A 25,009-nucleotide genomic window follows, 5' to 3' on the forward strand; every position below is an offset into this window, starting at 1 on the left:
CAAAAAAACAAAAAACAAACAAACAAAAAAAAACTTCAAGTTATTAATTTTCCAGGAATAGGCTGTGACCAGCTAAAGACTTTATTCCTGGGAGACTGGCAGTTGGCAATGCCAAGGGCATGGAAGCAGAGGTAAAGTTCTAACATCAGTTTCCAGATGTCAACACCATTCCTCAAATAACTTTTATTTTTTAAGGGGGGGGGGAGGGAAAGAGAGAGAGAGGGAGAGGGGGAAGGAGAAGGAGAGAGAGAGAGAGAGAGAGAGAGAGAGAGAGAGAGAGAGAGAGAGAGAGAGAGAGAGAGAAACATCAATGTGAGAGAGACATGTTGTCTGGTTCCCTCCCTTATGTGTCCTGAGTGGAGGTGGGGAGTGAACCTCAACCCAGGAACCTGGAATCGAACCAGCCACCCTTCGGTGCTTGGGCCATTGCTCCAACCACCAAGGGACACTGGCCAGGGCTCAACAAACTTATTTTAAATATTCTTGGGATGTCTTAGCCTCCACAGGTATTCAAATACCTTGTTTCTAAGTTATTTGGTCCTATCTCCTACAATCACAAATTTGCTCATAGACTCTTCAGAATTTATACCTAGCACAATTTGTGGCCTGCAGCTGGGATACTCAATAAGATGAAAAGTAAACCATTGCATGTAAATGTCCCTGTGTTTTTAAAAAGCAACATGTAAGCAGTCAAAAAAAGTGTTTTTCTTTGACCTCACTAGTGTCCAAAATGTAAAGTGAAATATACCTAGGAGAATAATAATCATTGAAAGATTTTCCTGGCCTTAACAATAGATAAAATAGCAAATGACAACAGAAAAAAAATAATTTATTAAATTAAATACACATTAGTGTACTATATCATTGACTCATTTACTATTTTTTTTTCATTATGCAACCACGCTTTAAAAAATATATATATCTTTCTGGATATCAGAGAAGAAGGGAGATGGAGAGATAGAAACAGCAATGATGAGAGAGAATCATTGATCAGCTGCTGCCTCCTGCACAGCCCCCAGCAGGGATCAGGTCTACAACCCAGGCATATGCCCTGAGCAGGAATCAAACCATGACTTCCTGGTTCATAAGTCAACGCTCAACCACCAAGCCATGTAGGCCAAGCTGTAAACACTATTAGGGTCTTGAGTTAGGCACTGAGGCAGATAATGTTCATGAATAAAATATTACTAAGGTTAAGTTAAAATCCTTCTTGAGAATCTCAAAGTCTAGAGAATAATTACATAAGAACCAGAAAGCCAAACATTGCATGGGCTTTCTCCTTGAAAGTACTTGAATTTTAATCTTCTAAATCTTAATGCTGGCTAGCTCACTGAATGCTGCTGTATAATACCAGGCTGTTCTTGGCCAGTGGGGCCATCTGGTGGACAGTGGAGGATGTTGTTGATAATAAAAACGTTGCTTCCTTGCTGTTCATTGCTTTCATCTCATTCTCTTTAGCTTTTGTTCCACATGGTTCTGGTTAAAATATTTCTGGGCGATTCTGACTTGAATTGTTTTGTTCTTTATTTCTTTTCTTATATTTTTTCTTTGTTTTCCTCAATACTGTCAGAAATAAATGTATTTCCTTTTCTACCTTCTTTGTTCTTTTTAATTCAATATATCAACCAAAACCCAACCATGATCAAGATAATGCTTATTAGCACTAGTGCAACATCTATGCTAAAGAAAACAAATCCACTATTTCCATTTTAAATTATACATGAAGTTGAAGTGGCTCCATTGTTGAGTTATTGCAAATATCATAAAATGAACTTAGAAATACCAATATTTTACATTCTCTTCTTTATTCTACTTTCTATCATAAGCACAAACATCATGTTTTTTATATTTGTTTAATTTGATTATAATTTATGGCTTCATTTCTTGATTGGGTTATATGCTCTGCAATATTATTGTTTCCATACACCAGCTACATGATCAGCAGGATTTTTTAGGCTTGGTTTTAGACCATAGTTTATGGCATGTTTCTATAATATAAAGCACAACACATTTCTAACAATGAACTTATAAATGCATTTCAGAAAAACTGAAAATAAAATATTTTAATATGTCATAACTAATTTGTTTATATATTACAAAAGATTTTTATAAATTATTTCTTTACCTTTAAAATGGTTGTTGATTAACTTTTATGTGCCAGACACAAAGTGTTAAGGACTACAAAAAATAATCTGGTCATGTAACCAAAATGTTGGTGAATCATTATAGTAATATATCAATATTGAACAAACCATTTGAAGTCCCGATTAACACCTGTCATCCCAAGAAATGTATGTGTCCCTCTCAACCTTTATATCTTATGTCTCATTGTTTAATGCTTTTAATTAAGTTGAGGGTAGCTTACTGTTACAAGTAGCTTTTCAAGGTTTTATAGTTTATTCTTAATTATATCATGAATATTTAATGTTACAAATTTTTCATCCTGTGTTCTAGAATTAGTAGCCACCATCTCAGTTGAACATTGCAAATACTAGTACATCCCCTTCACTTTTTTCTTTTTCCTCATTACATTTAAGCTCTCACTGTTTCTCATCTTGATTATTGAAATAGACTTCATGATTTTTCTTCCAGGTTTAATTCACTTTGCACATTGATGCAAGACATGGTCATGATATAATTTCATTGCCCAAAACCGTTAGGTAGTTTTCTAGTATATACATAATGTGGGATAGGCCACCTAGCAAACCATGAAAGGCCTTTCAAAAATTAGTCCTATTTTACTGTCTAACTTTACCTCTTGGTATTTGCCTGCATCTAGATAAACTTTAGTTCCGATCCCTTTCTGACTATAATTTAGTGAGGGAACTTATTTACTTTTTTGAGCCTTAATTTTCTCACTCATGCTTAAAATGAAGATAATAATACTTTAAACATAATGCTGTGTTTGAACTATCATTAGTCAGTCACATATATATGCCTGACTAATGATAGTTCAAAATATTACCAGGTTGAATTGTTTATAAATTACAATTAGTAATATTATTAAGTATAAAATAAGTAATTTAATATTTGACATACATATTATACTCTTCTTCCCTGTTTTTGCCTCAGTGGTTTCTTCTGCCTGAAATTCTCTCCTCTCAACTCAGCAAACAGAAATTCTACTTATCCTTCAAGGACCAGGCTTAATGTAATCTCATTTAAGACTCTGCTGATCAGTTCAATTTAAAATAAATTTAATTGAATTGAACACACCTCTCAAAGCCATGTATCCATACTTCTCCCACTGCACTCCCCAGAGTCACCCAATTCAGTTCTGTAATCTGTTTTATTTTCTGCTAGCTTGTTAGCACTACAGGGGAGATTAGCATCTGATTTATCTTGAGCTTAATCTGAGGACATGAGTTCTCACACTATGCATACCAGACACTTCTTACTGTGATAATGCTACATTAAAAATCACCCAGAACTCGGTGTCTGAACACAACAAGCATTTTGTTTTTACTCATGGGTCACTGGGTCTGCTGCAGTTCAGTTAAGCTGGGCTGGACCCAGGCTTTGGACCCCAGACAGTAGACACCAGGCTTCAGGCTGTACGTCTCTCCATGCATGTCTCCTTCACCTTGGACTGATGGCTCTTTGGAGAATGTTCTCATGATTACTGGCAGGAGCATGAAAACAGGTGCAGTGGAAGGAACTGGCACACTGTAGCATCTTCTCACATTCATTAACTAAAGCAACCATCAATGAGGCAGTGAACTCCATTCCACCTGTAGTGAGTAGGATTACAATTGCAAAAAGCAATTCTGTTAACAAGGAAAAAGTAGGGTCAGGCATAATGCAATCTAGCTCACTATAGTTTGTTTGGTACTCATTTTTAAGGACAGAAATTCCCTGTAATGGACTTTGAAAAAAGGGGCCTAAGACAGCAAGAATTTTGAACAGGATTTTAGTAAACTCACAGGATTTGTATATTAGAGGTCATTCTGGGGTATGTGGAGAGTATGGATTGGAATGTGAGAGCAGACTGGTTACTAAGGAAATAATTATGAGATACCATGTGAAACATGCCAATGTACTGTGTGTCTGTGGGTATGGAGATTATGGGATAGATCCTGGAGATCTTTAAATAGTAAAACTGCATGGGTTTAGTAATTGAGTAGGTGGTGTGAGCAAAAGTAAAGGAGATATGGAGAACAGCACCAAGTTTATGGTAGGATGGTATAATTCACATCATTAATGTTATTCTTTAGATTATGTAAATTAAGTAAAATGAGCAATATAGAACATACTTCATTCATAATAATTTCCTAAGTGTTGACACATTATAAAGCATTTTCAGACACATTTCATTTTTAGGGCAATGTTATGTGTCCATATTGTTCAGTGTAAAGAAGTTACAGGAATATCTGAGAAATAAATGAGATAAATATAGACTTAAATCTATGTTTACTGATTCAGAATCACCCACCATTATACAGACTAGAGTATTTTTTGTTCAATTTGTAACATTAAAAAGATGACTTGGGTCCAATTGGCAATTAAATTTAAAATAAAATGAGGTATTTGAAAAGGTCTCATACATAATAATTATAATATCTACTCCCAGTAATTTTCTTCAAATTACATATTCTATTATTTTGTTGAGCCTTTCATTGTTTTCTTCATCTTATAGCAATTACATCATCTTACACAAATGAAGAAATCACAATAAACTTTATTCCCTTCTTTTCATTTCTTTCTTTTTTTTTTGTTCTCTTTTCCCCTCTTTCCTTCCCTTGATCTTTCCTCCTTTCTTCCTTCTCAGTCTTTCATGTCATCTTTCATTATTTATGGCTTTCTTCCTATTTTGCAAATATTATCTCTATGCCCCAACTATAGAGAAGACCCTATCTCAGTGCTATACACTTCCCAAAAGTTCAATATACTTTAGTGAATTAAAGAATAGAGTCTACTCCATCCTTTCATTTTGCAATGAGATAGAAAAACACTCCTTCTTTTTACTCATGTAAAGAGAGAATTATTTTCCATCTACCACTCTCTCTCTCTGAATATACCCTGTCATCTCATGTCTTCATAGCTTTCTCTTTGTAGCTTCCTCTTGTCCCTTCTCTAAGACAGAATTGTGTCCAAAATACATGCTCCACCCAGCATTCACACATCCTTTACTTTAGTCACCACAGTTGACTGGTCTAGGATGGCCATTTGACAAGCTATCAAGGATGGCTTGGGCTGTTTTTGGAAGGTGCCTAAGGTGGCTGAAGCCCCTTGGGTCTGTTGCTCCTTCTTTCTGCCTGGAACGTGCAACATGATGCCTGGAAGTGGAAAAGCCACCAAGCCACTGAGAGAATGAAAGCCACACATTATGGGACAGGGAAGTAAGGCATGAAAAGAGCATAAGTGAGCTGCTCTTGGTCCATAATGGCCCTGCACTGCCTACTTCTAGACTTTTTATTGTTAGAGATAAATATACCCTTTGTGGGAAGCTTAGCATTACTAATACACAAGTGCTTAACTCTTACTCTTAGGTGATTTTCTTCTCAGATATCATTTTTTAAACTTTTCTCTTATCCATGTGTTTCCATAACATCTTGTCCTTTATGTGGAATCCTTTTGTTTATCCATCTATATTGTTGTTAGTCTACAAGTCTTTGGAGCTCAAGGACTGTTACTCATGAGTACTCTTCTCCAGGGATTCTGGAATGTATCCACAATAGAATAGGGGCTGAGTAAAAGTTTTGAAAATTAAATTGAATTGAGATAAGTTGAATTGAGTTGAGTTGAACTGAATGTATTTAATTTTCCATGGCATGGGACAAAATAATCTAACAGGGGCCATTCTTCAGTCCTCCTTAACCAATTCATTTGCTGCAGTGATGTGCTGTCACATAAAACTCAAGCCTGGAGAAAACTCATTCTGCCTCAACACCATGGAATAAACATATTTGTCAGCCCTACATCCATTCTTTTGGTTTTTATTCCTCCTCTTCACCATATTGAATTTACTTTGAGGGAAGCTGTTCTTCCCACTCTCAATCCCAGTTTCCACTTGCAGAAATGGCACATGATCCAGACCTTGCCATTGAGTATATTCCAACTATTTGGCCATGGGAAGGGTATGCAACCCAAGACAAGCCAAGAACATGATTCTGGAATTGTGTTTGCTATCTGGGAAAGAAAATGCTCTTTGTGCTGAGACTACTCATGGTAAAGACATCATAAATCTGGAAGTGCCAGGAATCCCAGTGTGGGCATCACAGGTCTATGAATGAACTCAAAGGGAAAGGGGCAGAACCAAAAGATTGAAGGGAATGGGAGGGAGGAACCAAGTCCTGTGAGTGGGGGTATTTCAGTTCTTGGGTCTAGAAAATGATCTCTGAAATTAGACTGGCATTCATAAATATGAACTGTTTGTGACTTGGGAAAATTACTTAACCATTCTGTTTCCTTGTGTACAATATGAGGATAATTATAGCACTTCAGTTTAATCTTCACTTTGAAGTTTAAGTGAGATATCACAAGTAAAAACTTAAAACAGTGTCTGACACAGAGCATGATCAATAAATATTAGCCTTTGTTAATATAGATATTTTAATATATGGCATTTGAGTTATGTACAGCAGTAAGTTCTCTTTTTTTGTTTACACTGGTTTGAGCTGGTATTCTATCACTTTCAACCAAAAGGGTCTTGTCTAAAACAATTAATATAAAGCATAAAGCCCCAGAGTGTATAGGTTTATGGCAGGCCAAATTCCCTTCTGGGGACTAAGGCAGAGAAGGGGGATTGAACCAATTGACCCAAGACCATCTGTCTCTCCTTAGTTGATGTCTATCAGTAATTTTACCTCCAACTCCTAGTTTGGATAAGAGTTTCTTCATCACCATCTTATTCATATTCACAAATATCCTCCTTCTACACTTCCTGCTATGATGATTCCTTTTAAAAATATATAAAATACAAAAAGTGTGAAATCAAACATGAGTGATAAAATAAAATAAAAAAATATTTCTATAATTAAGATATATTTTCTATTTCTTTTTATTTCTTAAATCTTAAGCTGGAAACTTTTTCCATACTGGTTTAGGGTAAATAATATCATAAGTAAGCAGCCTACATGCTAAATAGCATAATTTTTTTAGTGTCGATTACTGGAGGGATATGCAGAGGATTTGCATGCTTAATTCCCATTAGCACCTGTCACTGGGATTTATTATCCCAGAGTTAATTCTCCACTCACTGCAGCCAAGAAAAAGAAAGCCCTGGTACATGGATTAAAATTAAGCTTTAAAAAAATTTTTTCCAGAGCAAGATAAATTTCATGTCTGTACCTTAAGCACCTACAGCTTTCCAACCCTGAAAAATTAATGATTAAATTCATTTTTGGTAAATATTTACCCAAATTTTGATTTTATTCAACAACTAGAAAAACATATTCATAATTTGAAAGTTTGTCTTGGGGGGGGGGTAAAATAACTCTTATTAAATGACTTAAATCAGTTTTTCAATCTATTGGCTTTCATTCTTCCACTTAATATTGAATAAATGTTTATTGACCATCTATTATGTGCCAGGCAGTTTTCTAGGTTCTGGGGATAGAGTAGTGAAATGACTAGGAAAAAATCCCTCTCCTTGAGAAGCATACTATGGGAGAGTACATACATATTCATAGACACATGTTTACACATATGTCTGCCTACACCTATATGTAGGTGTGTTGGATGGAAAATCAGATCAGGTGAATACAATTGAGCAAGGGAGGTGAGTGCTATTTAAGGTAGTTGATCAGAGAAGGTCTCTTTAAGCAATTTAACCCAGATCTAAGTGAAGCTAGTTAGCAATTCTACACTCAGAAGTCTAAGCAACACTGCGTTATATCTTTCATGAAGAAGAGAAAAAAATAAAAAGAAATCATGGGAGGATGTGTCAAGGGAAGTTTTATGAGTAACCATTGATTATAGGAAACTCAACTGCTTGGCAAAGCTGATCTATTTGCTGGTCCTTTTCCTGTCCTAGTCCTGGTGCTGTTACCCTCCCCCTCCCTTTTCCACTTCATCTCCATTGACCATTCTCTGGCCCCCTTGCAGCTGAGTGTCACTGTTGAACTCCTTCTCCTCTTCTTCTCTTTTACTTTTCTTTTAAAGGATCATTTTCATGCAGTATCTGTCATTGAGCACTTCAATGCCCCAAACAGGATTATTGACAATTTAATTTTGTTTAACTAACTAGACTTTGAGGGTTCTTTCCTATTGAGCCTTTTTGGCATTCTATTAACTGATATTAATTGAACACCAACTATATTCTGGGCTCTATGTTAGAATCTGGGGATGAAATGATGAGCAGGACAAGATCTCTGCCTTAAAAACAGTTTAATTCTAATTAGGAGAGATAGGCATTTGAATTGTAAGCAAACAATCAAATAACTTTTAGATAGTGTTAATATGATAGTGATAAATGTGGGGGTTTCTTCCTTACTACTGCTGTCCTTGGAAAAACTGTAAAGACAAATATGGAATATAATTATAATCTTCTCTGGTGATGTCATCCTCAAAATTAATGACAGGTTATGAGTGGCCTAAATGCACTGCCCACCATGGTGGTCACTAGCCATGTGGCTACTTAAATTAAAATTAATTGCATAAAATTAAAATTCCCAACCACACTAGTCATACTGCAAGTGCTCAGTAGCCACGTGTGTCAAGTGACTACCATTTTGGAGAGCACAGATATGAACATATTCATCATTGCAGCATGCAGCTGATGGAAATCTGTGTCGATGGTGAGAACAGCAGCTAACCATTTTATGTGTTAGACACTTAGCATACGTTTAACTCATTTATCTCTTACAAAACCATATAGTAGTTATTGCTACCAGACTTACCTTACAGATTAGGAAACTGAGGTACTTAGCTTTATTGTTCAATAGCTGTCAATTAGGAACAAGATATGCTAAGAATTAACCCAGCCAGTGTGGTACTAGCAACTACACTCTTACCAAAATATCATGATCCCTTGGTATGGGGAAGCTACAGAGAGTAAAGAGGTTTTAGCATAGAAATGGGAAATGGCTAGATCTGTCAATGTCTTTGCAGAGGATGACCTGTTCAGATCTAGCAGACTCATCCAAGACATGTTTTATTGAGTTGAGGTTTAGATGGAGGTTGGCAGGCAGCATCGTGGAATATTAGAATTGAAAAGAACTATGAAGCCATCTCATAAAATACTTCACAGATGAAGAAACTGAGGCATGCAGTTTACCTGACTTGTCCAGAATGACAGAACGAGTTATGAGCACAGCCAAGATTAGACAGAAAGCTTCCTTCCTCACTGTGTATTTACCCATTGCCTCCTTGGCACCCGAAGAGCTTAAGCTCTCCTGATACATTATTTATTATTAGCTTTAAAAAATGTGCTAATTTGGGGAAGTGGTTTTCTTCTTCCCAGAATGTTAGTTGTGCAAGTGTGTATTAACCTTTAGAAAAAAAGCAATCACTTTCCTTTTGTCTAGCCTTCCTTATTTTATCCACCCATCTTACATTCTTGCTTAGCTTCCCAGCCAATTCTTCCCTAGAAAAAGAAAGGGGGGTGGGGGGGAGGTGGAGGGGTAAAAATTCATAGCAGTTTGAGTCCTTACCCACACCATTAAGAGTTTGGAAAACATGTCATGGGTTCCACCACCACTCTTAAGTGGGTCCCTACAAATCGTGTGCATTGTTTCTGGGAGTTTCTCCCGTCATCAGTATCATCTCGCCAAGATGCAGGCAGGTAAAGCTCTGGTAAAGCATTCGTTTTCCTGGAGCTTTTAGTTTCTGTTCCACTACAGAGAGGTTATAGGCGCCTAGAGCAGAAAGCAGTCTAAGTGGAGCAATCCCCATATTGCAGCCGGTCTGGTCGGGGGCACTGCAAAAGCTTCCTGCCTTCTTCCCCGCCGAGCAGGACTTCAGCTCCAGCCCGAGCCGGCTTCATCAATCTCCAGACTGGAAGTGGTAGACCGAGTCCAGGCCCCGGGAGGGAGTCTGGCTCAGGCTTTGCTGGCTCCGTGGCGAAGCTGGCGGGCGGTGGGCCGGGCTCCATGAGACGCGGCCAAGTGGCTGGGGCGCGCGGTTCCGCTCCCGGGGTCGGGTCTGGCGCCCCGCGGGGGGCAGGCGCGCTCCCCGTCTCCGTGGCCGCCTCTTCCCGCGGGTCTCTCCCGCCCCGGCTTCCGACAGCCCGTCTCCACCTCCCGCACCCGGCGAGCATCCCCCCCGCAGCCCTAGCAGCTTACATAAGAAGGCCGGGCGCGCTCCCGCGCCGCTTACCCCCCAGCGGAGTTGGGCTGCGCCCTCCTTGCCTCCTCGGGAACATCTCGGAGCAGCCAGGCGCCCCGCACCGGGAGGTGACCCACCCTGGCCTCACAGCCTGCAATCGGGTTGTCTCCGAGCGCCGTGAGAACGCTGAGATTGGAGAGCGGAGCGCCTCACTGCGCCCAACTCTCTCTTTCCTCTCTCTCTCCAATCCCCCCTCCTCCCCGTTCTCTCTTCCTCCTCCCCCTTCCCCTCCCCTCGCCCGCCGGTGCCTGAGAGTGTTGGGCGCGGGCGAGGGGACCGGGAGAGCAGTCAGTCGGGGCTGAGCGCGCGGAGGAGCTGCGGCTGCTGCTGGGGAGGAGCGCCCGCCGAGGGGCCGCCCCGCGTCTCCCCGACTTCCCGGAGGGGGCAGAGCAGCCGTTCGCTGAGCCTCCCGTTAGAAGGCGCCGGGCAAGAGGGTCCTCCCAACTCCTCCTCGGCGTCTCCGGCCACCCCGCTTGGCCCTTGCCCTTGGAGAAAGTGGAGTGCGCCGCTTGGTGATCATCATTTCTTCTCCGGACCGCTGCGCGGGGCACGGACCCGGCTGCTGCTGCCCGGCGGGGCTTTCCGCGGTTGGTTCGCGCGTCAGTCGGTGTGGCTCCCCGCTGCCCACCTCGGTCGACGATGAGGAGAAGTCTGCGGGCGACAGCAGCCCGCTGCGGACTGGGACTGGGATACGTGCTGCCCATGCTGGTGCTGCCTGCCCTGGCACTGCTCAGCGCCAGCGGCACGGGCTCGGCCGCCCAAGGTAAGGGGGTTCGCCGCGCTCCTAGGCCACCTCTCTTGGCTTCTTCCTTCCCTCCGTCTCCCTCTCCCCGTCCCCGGTTCTCCTTAAGGAGCCTCCGGTGCGCTCCACGAGGCTCATTGAAGTCACTTAAAACCCCGCTTTCCCAACTAGCCCAGAAGCTTTGGTGATTATGTGTAATCTGTCTTCCGAGATGGGCACGGATGGAGCTGGGACCCGCGGGGTGTGGACACGCGGGCGCCTGGGGTGTCTTTGGCACTTCCTGCCCCCCATGCACACGTTGTTGAATATTGTGCACGAGAGGTGTGGACACTCTCGGTGTGCGGTGTACCTGCATAGGGGCGCCCCCATGCGTGGAGGCTCCCCGCGCTGGGCCACGTCTGGGGTTGCAGGGTCTTGGGTGAGTCTCTGGGCATTCCGGGCGCGGAAAGGCACTCAGCTAAGGAAACGTGTCCATTAAGTCCGAGGACTCACAGCTGGTGCCCCAGGTCTGAGTGGAGACACGTAACCCCAACCCTACCGCTACCCCCACCCCCTGGGCCCGCTCGACCCAGCCCGCTGCAGGCCCAGGGGTGCGCGCCTCCGCACCCACAGCCTCTCTGAGGCGTCTCCCTCCCAGCTGGCCATGGAGAAACTTAGAACCTGTGAGCTCTGGGGAGATGGACTGCTCGCTCCAACCAAACCCGAAAGTCCCCGGGGAAACCGGCCGGTTTATAACTCTGACATTTTAATTTAACGCGTCTGAGCTTTCAAATAAATGTCCGGGGCCTTGGGAACCCTTGGGAGAGCAGCGGAGGGGAGTTGGCTGTGGGCAGGGAGGAGGAGAGGGAGGGGGACGATCACCTAGCTCCCTCCTTGCCCTGGAGTTGGCATTGGCCTCGGCAGTTGCCAGCCTTCTGAGCCCAGGAAGCGGGGTGGAAGGGAGGCGGAGAGGAAAGAGCCCACGCTGCGCCCTCCTCGGTTTCTTTCTTGTCACCTGGGCTCCCGGCCTCCTGGCCAACCAAAGCGCCAACCTGGTCTTTTTGACTTAAGTTCTCTGGTGGTCGCTGGCTCTGAAGAGGCAGCTCAGCTTTTCCCTGTGGTGGGGGTGAGGTTGGGGGTGGGAATGGAGGAAGCTTGTGCAGCATTCGGAGATAACGCAGGCATCCCATCCTCTCAGTTACAGATCTTCAAACATTAGGGAGCAGAGAAGGTGCAGTGATAGCCTAACCGGCTGCTCAGACACTCTGGGGGGTCCGGAGAGACAGCAATCACTGTGATCTGAGAGGGCGCTGGGGGCCAGGGCGTGGGAAGTCCAGGGCAGTGCTGAGCTGAGGCGGGCGAGGTCCGGGTAGAGGGGTAAGTTATTATTAACAAGGCTTTGTGAATTAGCCATAGCTACTCTTGGAGTAAATTTTCCTGCTGCAGCCTTAAGTGGCCAAGCTTATAAATCCTCTCCTCCTTGCCAGATGCCTCCCGCCCCGAGAGGTTCTGCCCTGGTTTTCCTGTGCATACTTCCAGAGCTCATCTGTCCATTTCACAAAGGAATCTCCATGGAGACTCCTATGAACTTGTAGGTTTCTTGAAACGGTTTAAGAAGTTCTCAGGGTGACAGCCAAAGGGGGCTTAGGGGGGCTGTTTGAAAGTTTAAGTGGGCAACCTGATGACCAGTTGTGGAATCAACTGCATGATTCCCTGCGGAATTCGCCTGTTGTTATTGGGGGCACAGCGTCCTGGGGTGAGGGCTGGGAGAGGGACCAGGACACTGAGAGAACTATTTGGAGAAAGGACAAGTTAAAGTCCCCAAGGATGTCAAACAGGAGCTCTGACATCCCTGCCCAGAGCTTACTACAGCCAAATTAAAAAACACTGCATAGGAAAGAGATTGATAAAGATAAACTGGAGATTGTAAATGGATTACTATTGAAAGAAGAAAGAAGAGATGAAAATAAAAGATGCCCAGGATGAACAGCATTTGCCACTTGTGCTGTTTTTCTTCTTATAGACCAGAAGAGCCAGAGATTGAGAACTGAACCTGCTCTTCAGATCTTAAGTGGAAAAGTAAAATGTTTTCTGTTGGATGTGTGTATTTCAGTACTGGTCTCCTCCATTTAGTTTATTTCACTTTTTTTCAGTTCCTGGTGCATAAACTATTAGTGTTTGAATCTTGTGATCTTCGAAAGACATGATTTCACCTCTTTTATCTTTATCACCATCCATGTTTTCTGATACCAGCTCCTCCTGCCTTGTCTGTTAGGTATCAGACACTTAGAAAGTGCCAAACTCTACTGGCAGCTATTATCAGCTGCTATCACCACCACTCTACTCCATCCCCCAGGCCTGCTTACTGTCAAAGCACCATGACAATGCCTTCCCAGAATCAGACTTTTATCATGGTCTTGTGGTCAGTTCTCCTTTTCCTCCTAATTTCTTGTCCTTTCTCCTCTTGGTGGACTACATGCTAGTGAAACACAAGATGCTGCTGTTCCCTGGAAGTATGATTTCCATGTGCTGGGGATTTATGGATCAGAATGAACTATTTTATGAATGACAGTACATATGCAGTTATGATGAGAAAGTTAATTTAAGCATTTTACAATGTGGATGAGGTTTTTATTCTGTCGTTAGAGAAGTACTGGCAAATTAAAAGTTTTAGGAAATGTGTCTCTTCAGAGAGAGCCAAGAAAACAACAGATGTTTAAGATGAAAAAGCACAGTGAGTGTTATTTGTGAGTGTACTGTGTTTTGTAACTGTGCTTTAAAGAAAGACAAGCAGTCATTTTAAACAGGTCCTTGGGACCTTCTCTAGGCTTTAGGCAACAACTTTCTCCTCTCAGGCTATGCCCTAATTGTTTCATTCAGGAATGCTGGGAACTCCTAGCTCTAGGGAATTTGTGGTGTTTCTGACTTTCAAGAATGAAAGATTTTAGTAGGAAAAGTGTGTGTGTGTGTGTGTGTGTGTGTGTTTGAATGGTGTGCCTCAGAATGAGTGTCCTGTTTCATAAATGCATTTTATTTCTGGACTCTACAGCATTGAAATTCTGCTTATCTAGCACCAACTAGTGTTTCGAGTGTTAACACCACCAAACTCAGGACAGAAAATTACTGAGGATTCTAATCATATTAGGATAATGCCCTACTGTCATAAACTGATTTATAATGTTTTTGATAAACAAGTAATATACTTCCCATAACAGAGTAAAACTTGCTTTTGTGCATATGTACATATTGGTATGGTACAATTGACATAAACACAATCTTGAATTTTATTACAATTATACTATATATTTTCCATTTTAGGAGCAGAGTAAATTCATTAATTCACATTTGGAATTTGCAGTAAAGGAAATTAGGCTAGCTTACCTTTGTGTAGACAAATAAGGTCACGCATTCTCATTTAGGGAATGCTTAAAAGTCTTCAGAGTACAAACTTCTCAAGTACTTGCAAGGAGTAGGAATCATTAGATTGGTCACATTTATTGACTCCTTGGTCTTTTGTGTTCTGGATATTGGGGATTCCTAGTTCAACAAGAGAGGGTCCTCTAACATATCCCTGTGCAGTCCTGATCAGAATCCATACTGATCTTTTTAAAGCAACCCCCAGGGACATGCACATGAATGAGGCATGAGCTCTACTAGGCAAACCTCTTTGCTTATTTATAATTATTGTTGACACTTAAAAAAATAACTGTTATCCAATGTGTGCTAAGTTCCCAATTAGTGTGGACAGAACAGCTAGAGTGTGCTCTGTTCATCCTTAACTGTGTCTAGCACTTTTCTGATTTAGGTCATGGCTTTGCTGGGGCAGCAGAGGGAGTCCCTGGCAGAAGAAACATGAATGTTATAGGCTGCAGCCACTTTCTAGAGATAAAGGGGGAAGTGTGGGGCAGGGACTAAGCCAGCAGCACTATTGCCTTCTGGTTCTAGATTTCAGCCTACATCTTTTTCAGCCTGACTTCGTATTTGTGGCACTTAAAAACGAACCTGGTCACGTTTCTTCACAAATAAAAAACTTACCAGCTCATTTGGGTAGTGGTGGTTTTCAAAGTCAAGTTCTTAACAAACAAGTATTGCGCACTTATCATGTCCCAGATTGTGTGCCATTTGTTAGGGATGCAGAGTAGAACGGGATAGTTTTTCATCCTTTCAGAAAGACAGGTATATAAGCATATAGTGGAAATTCACATTCTGAAATATAACAATGGGCACAGGTGTAATACCTTCTGGATTCAAGCATCCAATGAGAGTGAACTTAGGTCAGGCCAGGGAATGGTGGTGGGGATTCTAAAATTTCTACGCAGAGGAACTTGAGGGTGGCAGTTTGGTGGAAAGTTTGCATTGCACTATCTTAAATCTTCCTTAGGTTAAATATATGTTTAGTTTTGTTTGGGGGAGGCACAAGCTAAAGAGAGTTAGTGGTGTGTGCCCATTCTGCCTTTTATCTTAGCAGTTACTACCTTCTCAAGATCTTACCCCCACCCTGCCTCAGTGTTTGACAGTGAATGAGCTACTTAGTGTCCCTGTGCCTCAGCGTCCTCTGATAGAAAATGAGGATCATTACAAGTCATATTCGGATCGAATGAATTAATATATGCAAAGTATTTACAGCAATATTCTTTGTCTTCCAACCATGTAAACCATTAGCAAAGAAATCTAGAAGATGAAGAAATTGAAGGTCAATGATTTTGAACTCAGAGCCGGATGGCTGTAGATGCTGTGTCCCCAAAAGCAACACTTGGAGCCCTCTGAGGAGATGCTCCCAAGTGTATCCCTGCAAACTCCTGGCCAGTGCATGGTTTCTTGAACATCATGTGGATGCTCTCTCCTTCCATAGTCCCATTTCTTCCTTTCTGTTTTCTCTCAAAAAATTAACCCAATGCCAGTTCTAAAAACACCAGGTCAAGCCCTAGCAGGTTTGGCTCAGTAGATAGAGTGTCGGTCTGCCAACTGAAGGGTCCCAGGTTCAATTCTGGTCAAGGGCATGTACCCTGGTTAAGGGCACATCCCCAGTAGGAGGTGTGCAGGAGGCAGCTGATGGATGTTTCTCTCATGGATGTTTCTAACTCTCTATCCCTCTCCCTTCCGCTCTGTAAAAACTCAATAAAATATTATATATTTAAAAATAAATAAATAAAAATGCCATGTCAAATCTCTGCCAGTTAGGTCCTGGCTACACATCCCACTCTTGACTTTCTTTCTTTACTATAAATATTGAGGGGAAAAAAAGACTTCCATACATAAATAAACACCTTTATTAAAAGAAAACATATATCAAGTCCCATGTTTTCAGATAGGGTTTGGGAAAAACAGCCCTTTACAAAATTTCAGTAGGTTTTCTTAAAAAAAAAAAAAATGGATACAGGTGTACAGTCTGAAGAACATAATTAAATACATGTTATAACAACACAAAGAAATATATAGAAAATTAGATTGATTTGAAGGCAAAGCATATTCACCAGGTCTTTTATATATTAAGATTATATTTACAATAGAAAGTTTTAGTATCATAATTTAGAATAACATGAATGATCTAGATAGCATTTTTTGAATGTTTCACATTTAATTACTTCTATTTGGTTAGTAGTTGCTGCTAATTTCTCACGTTTGGGGCGATTTTTTTTAGCCCAACTTTTATGATAAAACAAGATATTTCTTAGTTTCTTTTTTATATTGGGATAAATCTTTATCCTACATTATTTTCATTCTGTTCTTAATGTCTGATTGCTTGATGTGCTCTTACAGAGCCTGATCTTTCTCATTCTCTCTTTTAAACCATAACTTCTTAAAGCCATGTTTGGACTCTTCTTGGACTTCATATTTTATTTGGATTTATAATTGCTTATGTATTTGTATAAGAAGGTACATGAATCTAAAGCCTTGAATATTGCCCCAGTGTCACGTAGTTCAAGGATATTTGAAATACAGCTCACAGAAACTCAGTGCTTTATGTTATGTAACTTTTTTTTGAAGTGGAATAAGTTTGGCTTGAGCACTGTTGCAATTCTATCTCCTTTATCCTAGTTCTTAAAAAGAAATCCAAAAAATTGAATAACTTATAGTTTCTCTTATTTTAAATATTTGTCATCTCCAATTTAGAGTTTTAAATAAAACAAATTTATAGTAATAACTATATGCTATTAGGATCAGATCTAGTAAGTTTTTTTATTCTCTCTAATTGATTAGAACTCTCAGAATTTCTTCCTTTTTATGAAAACCCAAAACATAGTACATTGCAAATATTTGTATTCTTTATAAGCTAACTGTTGGAAAGCATTTTTCTATATTTGAGAAATTAAAAAAAAAGTTTTGAGTTGAAGTTTAATATGGTTATTAATTTGGACATCCCTGCCCCTAGAAAGTTGCTCCCTTAGGATTCTATATGAGGTTTTGAAATACACAGAAAAATGTATCTAAATTTTACAGTAACTTAAAACTTACTTTGCTTCCTACATGAGCTGATAGTGTTAAAACAATTTCAACATTAATTAAATTGAAGTCTTAATTTAAAAAGCAAACTATAGCTTTGAAAGTGCCAAATATGCAGATATTTGCCCTTATGTCAGTATACCTTTATTAGCCCTAAGCAGTGATTCAAAAGTGCTTGGTGTGGCAGAAGTGAAGTCTAACATCTGAAAACTCCAATCATTGGGGAATAGCCTCTTTTAATTAAATAACCAACCATATCTTATTGCCAATGTAGAAGGGCAATGGGAGAGTGACGGGAGCCAGGTGAGACTTCATTATATTGATGTGCCTGTTAGAGTTCTTATTTTAAATAAAAGGGCTCAATAGAATCATGCTAACAGATGATATTGATTAATCGGATTGAACTCCAGACTTACCAGTCTTATTTATTTAGAAATGTTGTGAGGATAGGGAGTTTTTAACCTTCATTAATCATTGTCATTTAGATCTTGTGGCTAGTTTCATTTCTCAGCAATTATGAGAGCCATAAAAATGCCTTAGGTAGATGAACATGTATTATCTCCTCTTCAAACTAAGGATGTTAAACACAGAAACTCCCTTAGCACATTTAACAAGTTTATTGATGAATGCTAACATTTAGGAGTTTTAGTCAATGTCTTAATTGATTATTTAATCATGGACTGCCTGAACTCAACAATAATTTATTGTCTGCTCTCTTTTTTTTGTTCAAAAGAAGAACCTTGTATATGAACATTTTTTTTTCGCAATAAAAAAGGTTAGTACTTGCAGCCCAATTATAAGGGCATATATGCCCATGAATGGCAATGCAGGTGTTTTCTTTAAAAATTCAAGAAAATTGATGTTTATAATAATATAATGTATAAAAGAGTGGTATACAGTATATAATTTTTATAAAAAATTAATCATTTTAAATTAATTTATAATGTATACTCTATTAGGCAGTAGAAGTTTAGTGCAATATGATAGGGCATGTGGGATAATAATATTCACTTGTAATTATAGGCATAGTGAAATGCATTCATGTCTAAGATTAAAGTTAAAGGGACCATTCTTTTCTCTATGAATTCACAAATTTGTAACTTGTATTTGACTTGATATTTTATATAATTCTAATATCCTTTTGACATTTCAAGAACCTAAAAAATCCTTTTAAGATCTAGGTGAAAGAATATCCTCTACCTTTTACAGAAACTAAAAGTGGTAGTCAATAACAGAAGTTCTGTTTTTTTATTAAAAGTGTTTGTCAGAGACCTGTATTATCTCTAATCCAGACCAAACCAAAAACAAACAAACAAACAAAAAATTACTATCACAATAAAAACTTTGTGATTGGGAAGCTGTAGTCAATAATGGCAATTTCACTTTAAAAATTATGTTTGTATAAAATTTGTTGACATTTTAATTTAGCTTTTGATAAATGGAAAATGATATGTTTTATCTTCCGTTGACTAAAAAGTTTGCCAAATATGCACATCACAGCCAGCAGTTGAAGTACACAGGTTTAGCAAGTAACAATCTAAAAGTCCTTCTAAATAAAACAGTAATTATATTGCCTGTCATTTTCTTTAGCAATTTTCCTTCTTTCTTCCGGATCTCCATAAGATAATGAAAAAGTGTAAGCTATAAAATGTGTTATGGATCAAACCCAAGGATGCAAGGAGTCTAAGACATTTCCTTCCCAGCCACCAATGGCCATCACCAACACAGTATGCAGCTTGGTGGAAATAAGAAGCCCATTTCAGTAACTGCACTCAGAAGCTGAGAAAAAATAGGCATGTTCAACCCATTTATTTGTGCTATCTGGAAGAGAAACCTAAAACCAGTATTTCATCATAATATTGTCCAACAGGCCCTCTGACATGAAACTTTTATCTAAATAGAGTCTTCATCTGCACCTATCTCAATTAACAGAGCAAAAGACAGTATATAAAAGGATATATTTGAAGAAAGTTACATTTGAATTATACTTAAACCTATTTAGCAGGATGTGCTTATTTGAGAAATCTAGACTTAAATCAGAGGTATGCTGATATAGAGTAACTTAGAGCATATTCTTCTGGAATATATAATTAATCATTTAGTTGTCATAATAGAATGCATTGCCAATTTATGAACTGCTCTGTTAAACATCCTATATGGTCAATATGCAAATGACCACCACTCTAACACACAAGATGGTCACCCCCATGTTGTCAAAGATAGCTGCCTCCATGTGGACACAAGATGGCTGCCACAAGATGGCTAGCAGGGGAGGGCAGTTGTGGGCAATCAGGCCAGCAGGGGAGGGCAGTTGGGAGGGACCAGGCCTGCAGGAGAGGGCAGTTGGGTGTTACCAGGACTGCAGGGGAAGACAGGGATGACCAGGCCTGCAGGAGAGGGCTGTTAGAGCTGACTAGGCTGGCAGGGGAGGACAGTTAGGGACAATCAGGCTGGCAAGGGAGGGCAGTTAGGGGCAACCAAACCAGCAAGGGAAGGAAGGTAGGGGTAACCAGGCCAGCAGGGGAGGGCTGTTGGGGATGACTAGACCTGCAGGGGAGGGCAGTTAGGGACAATTGGGCCAGCATGGGAGCAGTTAGGCATTGACCGGCTGGCAGGAGAGTGGTTAGGGGGTGATCTGGTTGGCAGGCAGAAGCAGTTAGGGACAATCAGGCAGGCAGGCAGGTAAACGGTTGGGAGCCAGCAGTCCTGGATTCGAGAGGGATGTCCTAGTGCCCGTTTAGGCCCAATCCCACCAAGGGGTCCTATATTATAGAGGTGCAGGCTGGGCTGAGGGACAACCCTTCCCCATGACAAATTTTGTGCACCTGGCCTTTAGTTGTCATTAGTAACAATATCAGCATTGCATCTTAACTCTCACTCTTTTCTTTCTTTCTTTTTAATATATTTTATTGTTTTTTTAGAAAAAGGAAAGGAGAGGGCTAGAGAGTCAGAAACATTGATGAGAGAGAAACATCAATCAGCTGACTCCTGCACATCCCCTACTGGGGATGTGCCCGCAACCAAGGTACATGCCCTTTATCAGAATCGAACCTGGGACCCCTCAGTCCGCAGGCCGACACTCTATCCACTGAGCCAAACGGGTCAGAGCTTAACTCTCACTCTTACATCAGAAATTGAATCACATTCTTTGTTCAGGTAAAGATTTTAAGTGGAGCTTTATCTACTGTTGTATACTTTTAAAAATGTTGCCAAAATCTTTCTCTTACATACCAATCTATTTATTTTTATTGATATTTACACATGTATATATCTATATAGAATTAAAAGACCACAGTGAAGAAAGTTATGGTTTACTTACTATAACATGATGAAAAAAATAAAAGGATGACTAGAAAAAGTTTTAATGATAGGCATGTTTTCATAGGGATGAGGGTAATCAGTTTATTGCATTTATTAGAAATGATGATGAGATGTAAGATACACATCATTTCTTATTGAATTAAATAGTGGTGGAATTATTTCCTAGGAAGGTATTTCCAGGAAGAGTCTTAATGACATGAAGAGTTACAAGGAGTGGACAAGTATAGTTCAATAATTCCTATGAGTATATATATATATATATATATATATATATATATATACTTGCGCACAAATTGTGTGTGTATGTCTGTGTTTGTGTAATCATTTTTATTTTAGAAATGAGAGCTCATTTTAAAATAAAATTTGCAATATCCTTAACAAAACAAAACAAAATAAAACAAACAGAACCTTTCAAGAAACAAAGATCAAACATTTTTACTTATAAAACACATTCATGAAGGTAGTCATTGAGTAGGAAATCAGATTTCATCAATGGGTCAGGACTGAAAATCACACCCTGCTTTTCTGCAAACAGGTCTTCTTTCTCCAGCAATCGCTAAGCCATTCTGTGCAGTGGAGATGCCTCTGCCGCCTTGGTGTGGTGGCTTATCTGATAGAATCCTCTTTTCTCTCCTCCAAGCACCTAGAGGGGAATCTCCTTTTCACAGGTCTATTACAGACCCCCTGAGGACTTCTGCTGCTTTCCTACAAAATGGACTATATTTGCTGACCTCTGGAGGACGTCAACTTGCTCGCATGCACAATAAAATCCTTCAGAGGCGAGCAGAACTCCCTCTCAGGGTGATCCCAGGAGAGAGGATTCCCCTTGTATGTACCCCTCAAGAGGTGACCTCCTCTGGGGGCTGAGGAGGAGAGGCCCCCTTGTTGCTCCTTCCTGAATTCTGTGATAGTTTGTTTCAACTTATTAATTAAGTGGAGTTCTGCTCCCAGGCTGGGGGACTTTTGGTTTTCTTGGACTCTCTCAAAGGCTGGATAGGTTTCTCCATCTGTATTGAAAACTTTATTTAATTGAGCAAAAAATGAAGTTAGATGAGGAGGAAAAAAGTCGTTACTATTGAAAGAATATACAGAACTTCACTCCAGACAGAGGGATAATATGCTTCCTTGTTGAATTCAATATTGTATTGGAATGCAAGGTAATGTCTAAATATTTGCAAGACACATCAATGTGTAAATATATATTAATAATTACCATGTGTCCACGTCACTTGGCATTTCTGAACTAGGATTTTAAAAGATGAAAATACATTCTAAGGTTCAGTAAGAGTTGTTTTGTATGCTCTTTTGCGTTTCCTACATTCATGGATGACACTGGGGTTTCATAGCAAAATGAGTAGTACTCCACAAAGCCCTCACAAAGTTTTGGGATCACAAGTCTAAATGCTAATGAGGGAGGCTGCCTGTTAAATGCTGAATGCAAGGTTAAGAAGAGGGTCTTTAAGATAACAGCGGATTCCAGAGTGCTTGAGTTTGTTTTCCATTCAGTGACAGTCACTAAATTAGGGAAAGGAATGTTCAAACAACACACTTGAGGAAAAGTGATTTTTATAGGAAGGAGCCATTTCTGCTAATAGCCAGTAACTGCACGTAACCCCTCTGACATTAAAAGTCCATTAGCTAAGCCCAGTTTAAATAGCAGCTGATGCAGTGTCAGCTAAATGTACGCAGGAATTTTTTCCTATCATTCAGTAATAGCAGTTCTGTAATTTCTTCTAAAACTACATACATTAAGTGAAACAAATGTCATCCGATAGTAGTGGCAGGCTGCTACTAAACAGGCAGAGATTAGTGATGAAACAAAAGAAACAGTCTATATAACGAGGAGATAATGAGTGGTAACATGGTCTTAAAAGGGAGCCTTTGAGAAAAATCATATGGGGAAGCTTAAGCTGGTGTTCAGAGAGAGTTGTTTTCCTAGGCATACTTAGTCATGTGCACTACTTTGAGATATTCACTTAAGGTGAACAGATTTTTTACTATTAGCCTCAGTGTTTACTCTTTCAGTACAATTTGAAACAACAGGAAGTCCCTTCCTTCGGCACTGCTATGTATGTAAATAGTTGTGTATAAAGGGTGGGAGACACAAGCTATTGAGAAAAGTGAAAACAGAGGTACAACTTCATATGTGTTCATTATTTTTTTGAAAGTATAAGGATGTATTAGTACTTCCTGCAATGATATAAAATGTGGAAATGTCCACAATTAAGCTCACTTTTTATCTTTTGAATATCTTTTACTTTCCTTTTCTTAAAAAAAAAAAACAAAAAAAAAAAAAGCAAAATATTTTTATTGATTCCAGAGAGGAAGAGTAAGGGAGAGAGAGAGAGAAACATCAATGATGAGAATCATTGATTGGCTGACACCTGCACGCCCCCTACTAGGGATGAAGCCTGCAACCCAGGCATGTGCCCTTGATGAGAACTGAACCTGGGACCCTTCAGTCTACAGGCTGATGCTCTATCCACTGAGCCAAACCAGCTAGGGCTTTACTTTCCATTTTAATCATCTGAAAGACAAACACTTTTTACTGTAAATATATGTTAGATACCAAGAATTATTATTTTTTTGGTCTTTTTAAATTTCATTTTATTTTTTCCATCATGATTTATCCCCTGTGCTGTGGAAGTTGAACAAGAATTCTTTAGTAAGTCACCTTGAGGAATTCCCTACGACAGTGTTCTGTAACTCTGAGACCATTGTGGAGACACAGTGAGGCTTGCTCAGGCATCTGATGTGTGAGATGAGAACAGGGCAGTAATTAATCAGCGGCTGCCATGCTCACCCCACTGTAAAGTATCATGAGAACCTCCCTGGCCAGCCCCTACCCCATTAGTGAAGGCCTGTCCAGGCAACAATGGGGAGTCCCGCTTAAGCTTGTGACCCCAGTCACTGGGGCATAAACTTTGTGTACAGTTTCACAATCACACTTTCTAGTTTTCAGAATTATTCATCATTTCTAACCTGAGTACTATTTATAAGTCTGAGACATCACATCATTGATTGATTTACTTGTTTGTTTACTTATTTATATTTTAAAATTAAGTCAATTTTTCTTTATTATGTTAAAAAGAACACCTCACATAACCATGTATTGCTTAAAAGGAGAAAAAAATTAAAATCAATAAAAGAAGAAAAGGACTAGTATTTAATCATAATGGGGTGGCAAAGCTTCCCTTTTATGTTCACAGATTTTTCATACAAGAGTTTCTTAATAAAATCAAGAAGAACTCTTTGGTGTTGTTAACTGTTTTAATTCAATTCAGGCCACTGTGAAGGTTTCTTTGGAATGAATTGGAAGCTTAGATGGACAGAGTTTATGTAATTACATTTCTAACCAAAATCCTGTTTACTAAAGTATTATATGAGGGACTTGATGATTAACCTCATCTTTAATATGTAACTCAAACATTAATAACAGATGGAAATATGTCTCAGTTAAACCAGTGGGCTTTGATTTTTAATTCTAAACCAACTTTATTTTCTTTTCCAGATTAAAACATCTGTTAAAAGTGACTATTTTCCACATGTTTTCCCTTTTCTTTGCATAAAACTTAATTCTATTACAACATGAAAAAAAGAATGTCATTGTATTTTGCTCCACAATAAATTAGTACACATCTATGAACTAGTACGATGAAATTGAATTATGTTGAAAATAACAAGATAATGCTAGACTGATTGAAATAGGACAATTATTACATTAGAGTTTGGAATAGGTTTTAGAAAAACTTACCCTGCAATATTAACATATTGTTACTTTCTTGGATAACTTTACAAGTGTATCTCTATATTTTTTTATATGAAGAATTAACTTAAAAAATCAAGTTAATACAATACATAATGTAGTTTTGGTCTAATTAAAATGTTTATGCTTAGAAAAATTTTCCTAAAATAATATTTAGTTCTATCCATTTTATAGTGGGATTATCATGACTGTTTAGAATAGTGAATGGTTTTAGGTTTCTTTTACTTTTTTAGAGAGAAAAGGGGTGGGAAGAGAGAGGGAAAGAGAGAGAGAGAAACATTGATTTGTTGTTCCACTTATTTATGCATTCATTGGTCTGTTGTATTATATTTGCCCCGATCAAAGATCGAATTAGAAAATTTGTCATATCTGTATGATGCACTAACCAACTGAGCTATTCTGCCAGTGCCTCTCATTTTTTATTTTTGGAAGTTTAACATTTCCCTTTTCTTGACTGTTACAGAAGTAAAAATATATTAGATGTATGTATG

The 25,009-nt window shown here is 39.6% G+C and overlaps 1 protein-coding gene and 1 long non-coding RNA gene across 3 annotated transcripts in view; one reads left to right on the forward strand and one right to left on the reverse strand.

Annotated features, from left to right (window-relative positions):
• Positions 1-287: 287 nt before the first annotated feature.
• Positions 288-10,351, reverse strand: LOC311629359. Its single transcript, XR_014796181.1, has 3 exons — positions 10,258-10,351; positions 6,807-6,898; positions 288-3,731 (listed from the first exon to the last, which is right to left on the reverse strand). It is a non-coding gene; the product is annotated as an uncharacterized lncRNA (long non-coding RNA).
• Positions 10,352-10,521: 170 nt separating this feature from the next.
• UNC5C (unc-5 netrin receptor C) overlaps positions 10,522-25,009 on the forward strand; it is a 363,690-nt gene continuing 349,202 nt past the window's right edge. For both annotated transcript variants that reach the window (XM_084897119.1, XM_084897120.1), the window contains exon 1: positions 10,522-11,029. In XM_084897119.1, the coding sequence (XP_084753245.1) occupies positions 10,906-11,029 (124 nt within the window). In that variant the 5' untranslated portion in view covers positions 10,522-10,905. The remainder of the gene's footprint in view (positions 11,030-25,009) is intronic.

This window comes from Pipistrellus hanaki, assembly GCF_964339955.1.
Source record: "Pipistrellus hanaki genome assembly, chromosome: 1".
Lineage (NCBI taxonomy): Eukaryota > Metazoa > Chordata > Mammalia > Chiroptera > Vespertilionidae > Pipistrellus > Pipistrellus hanaki.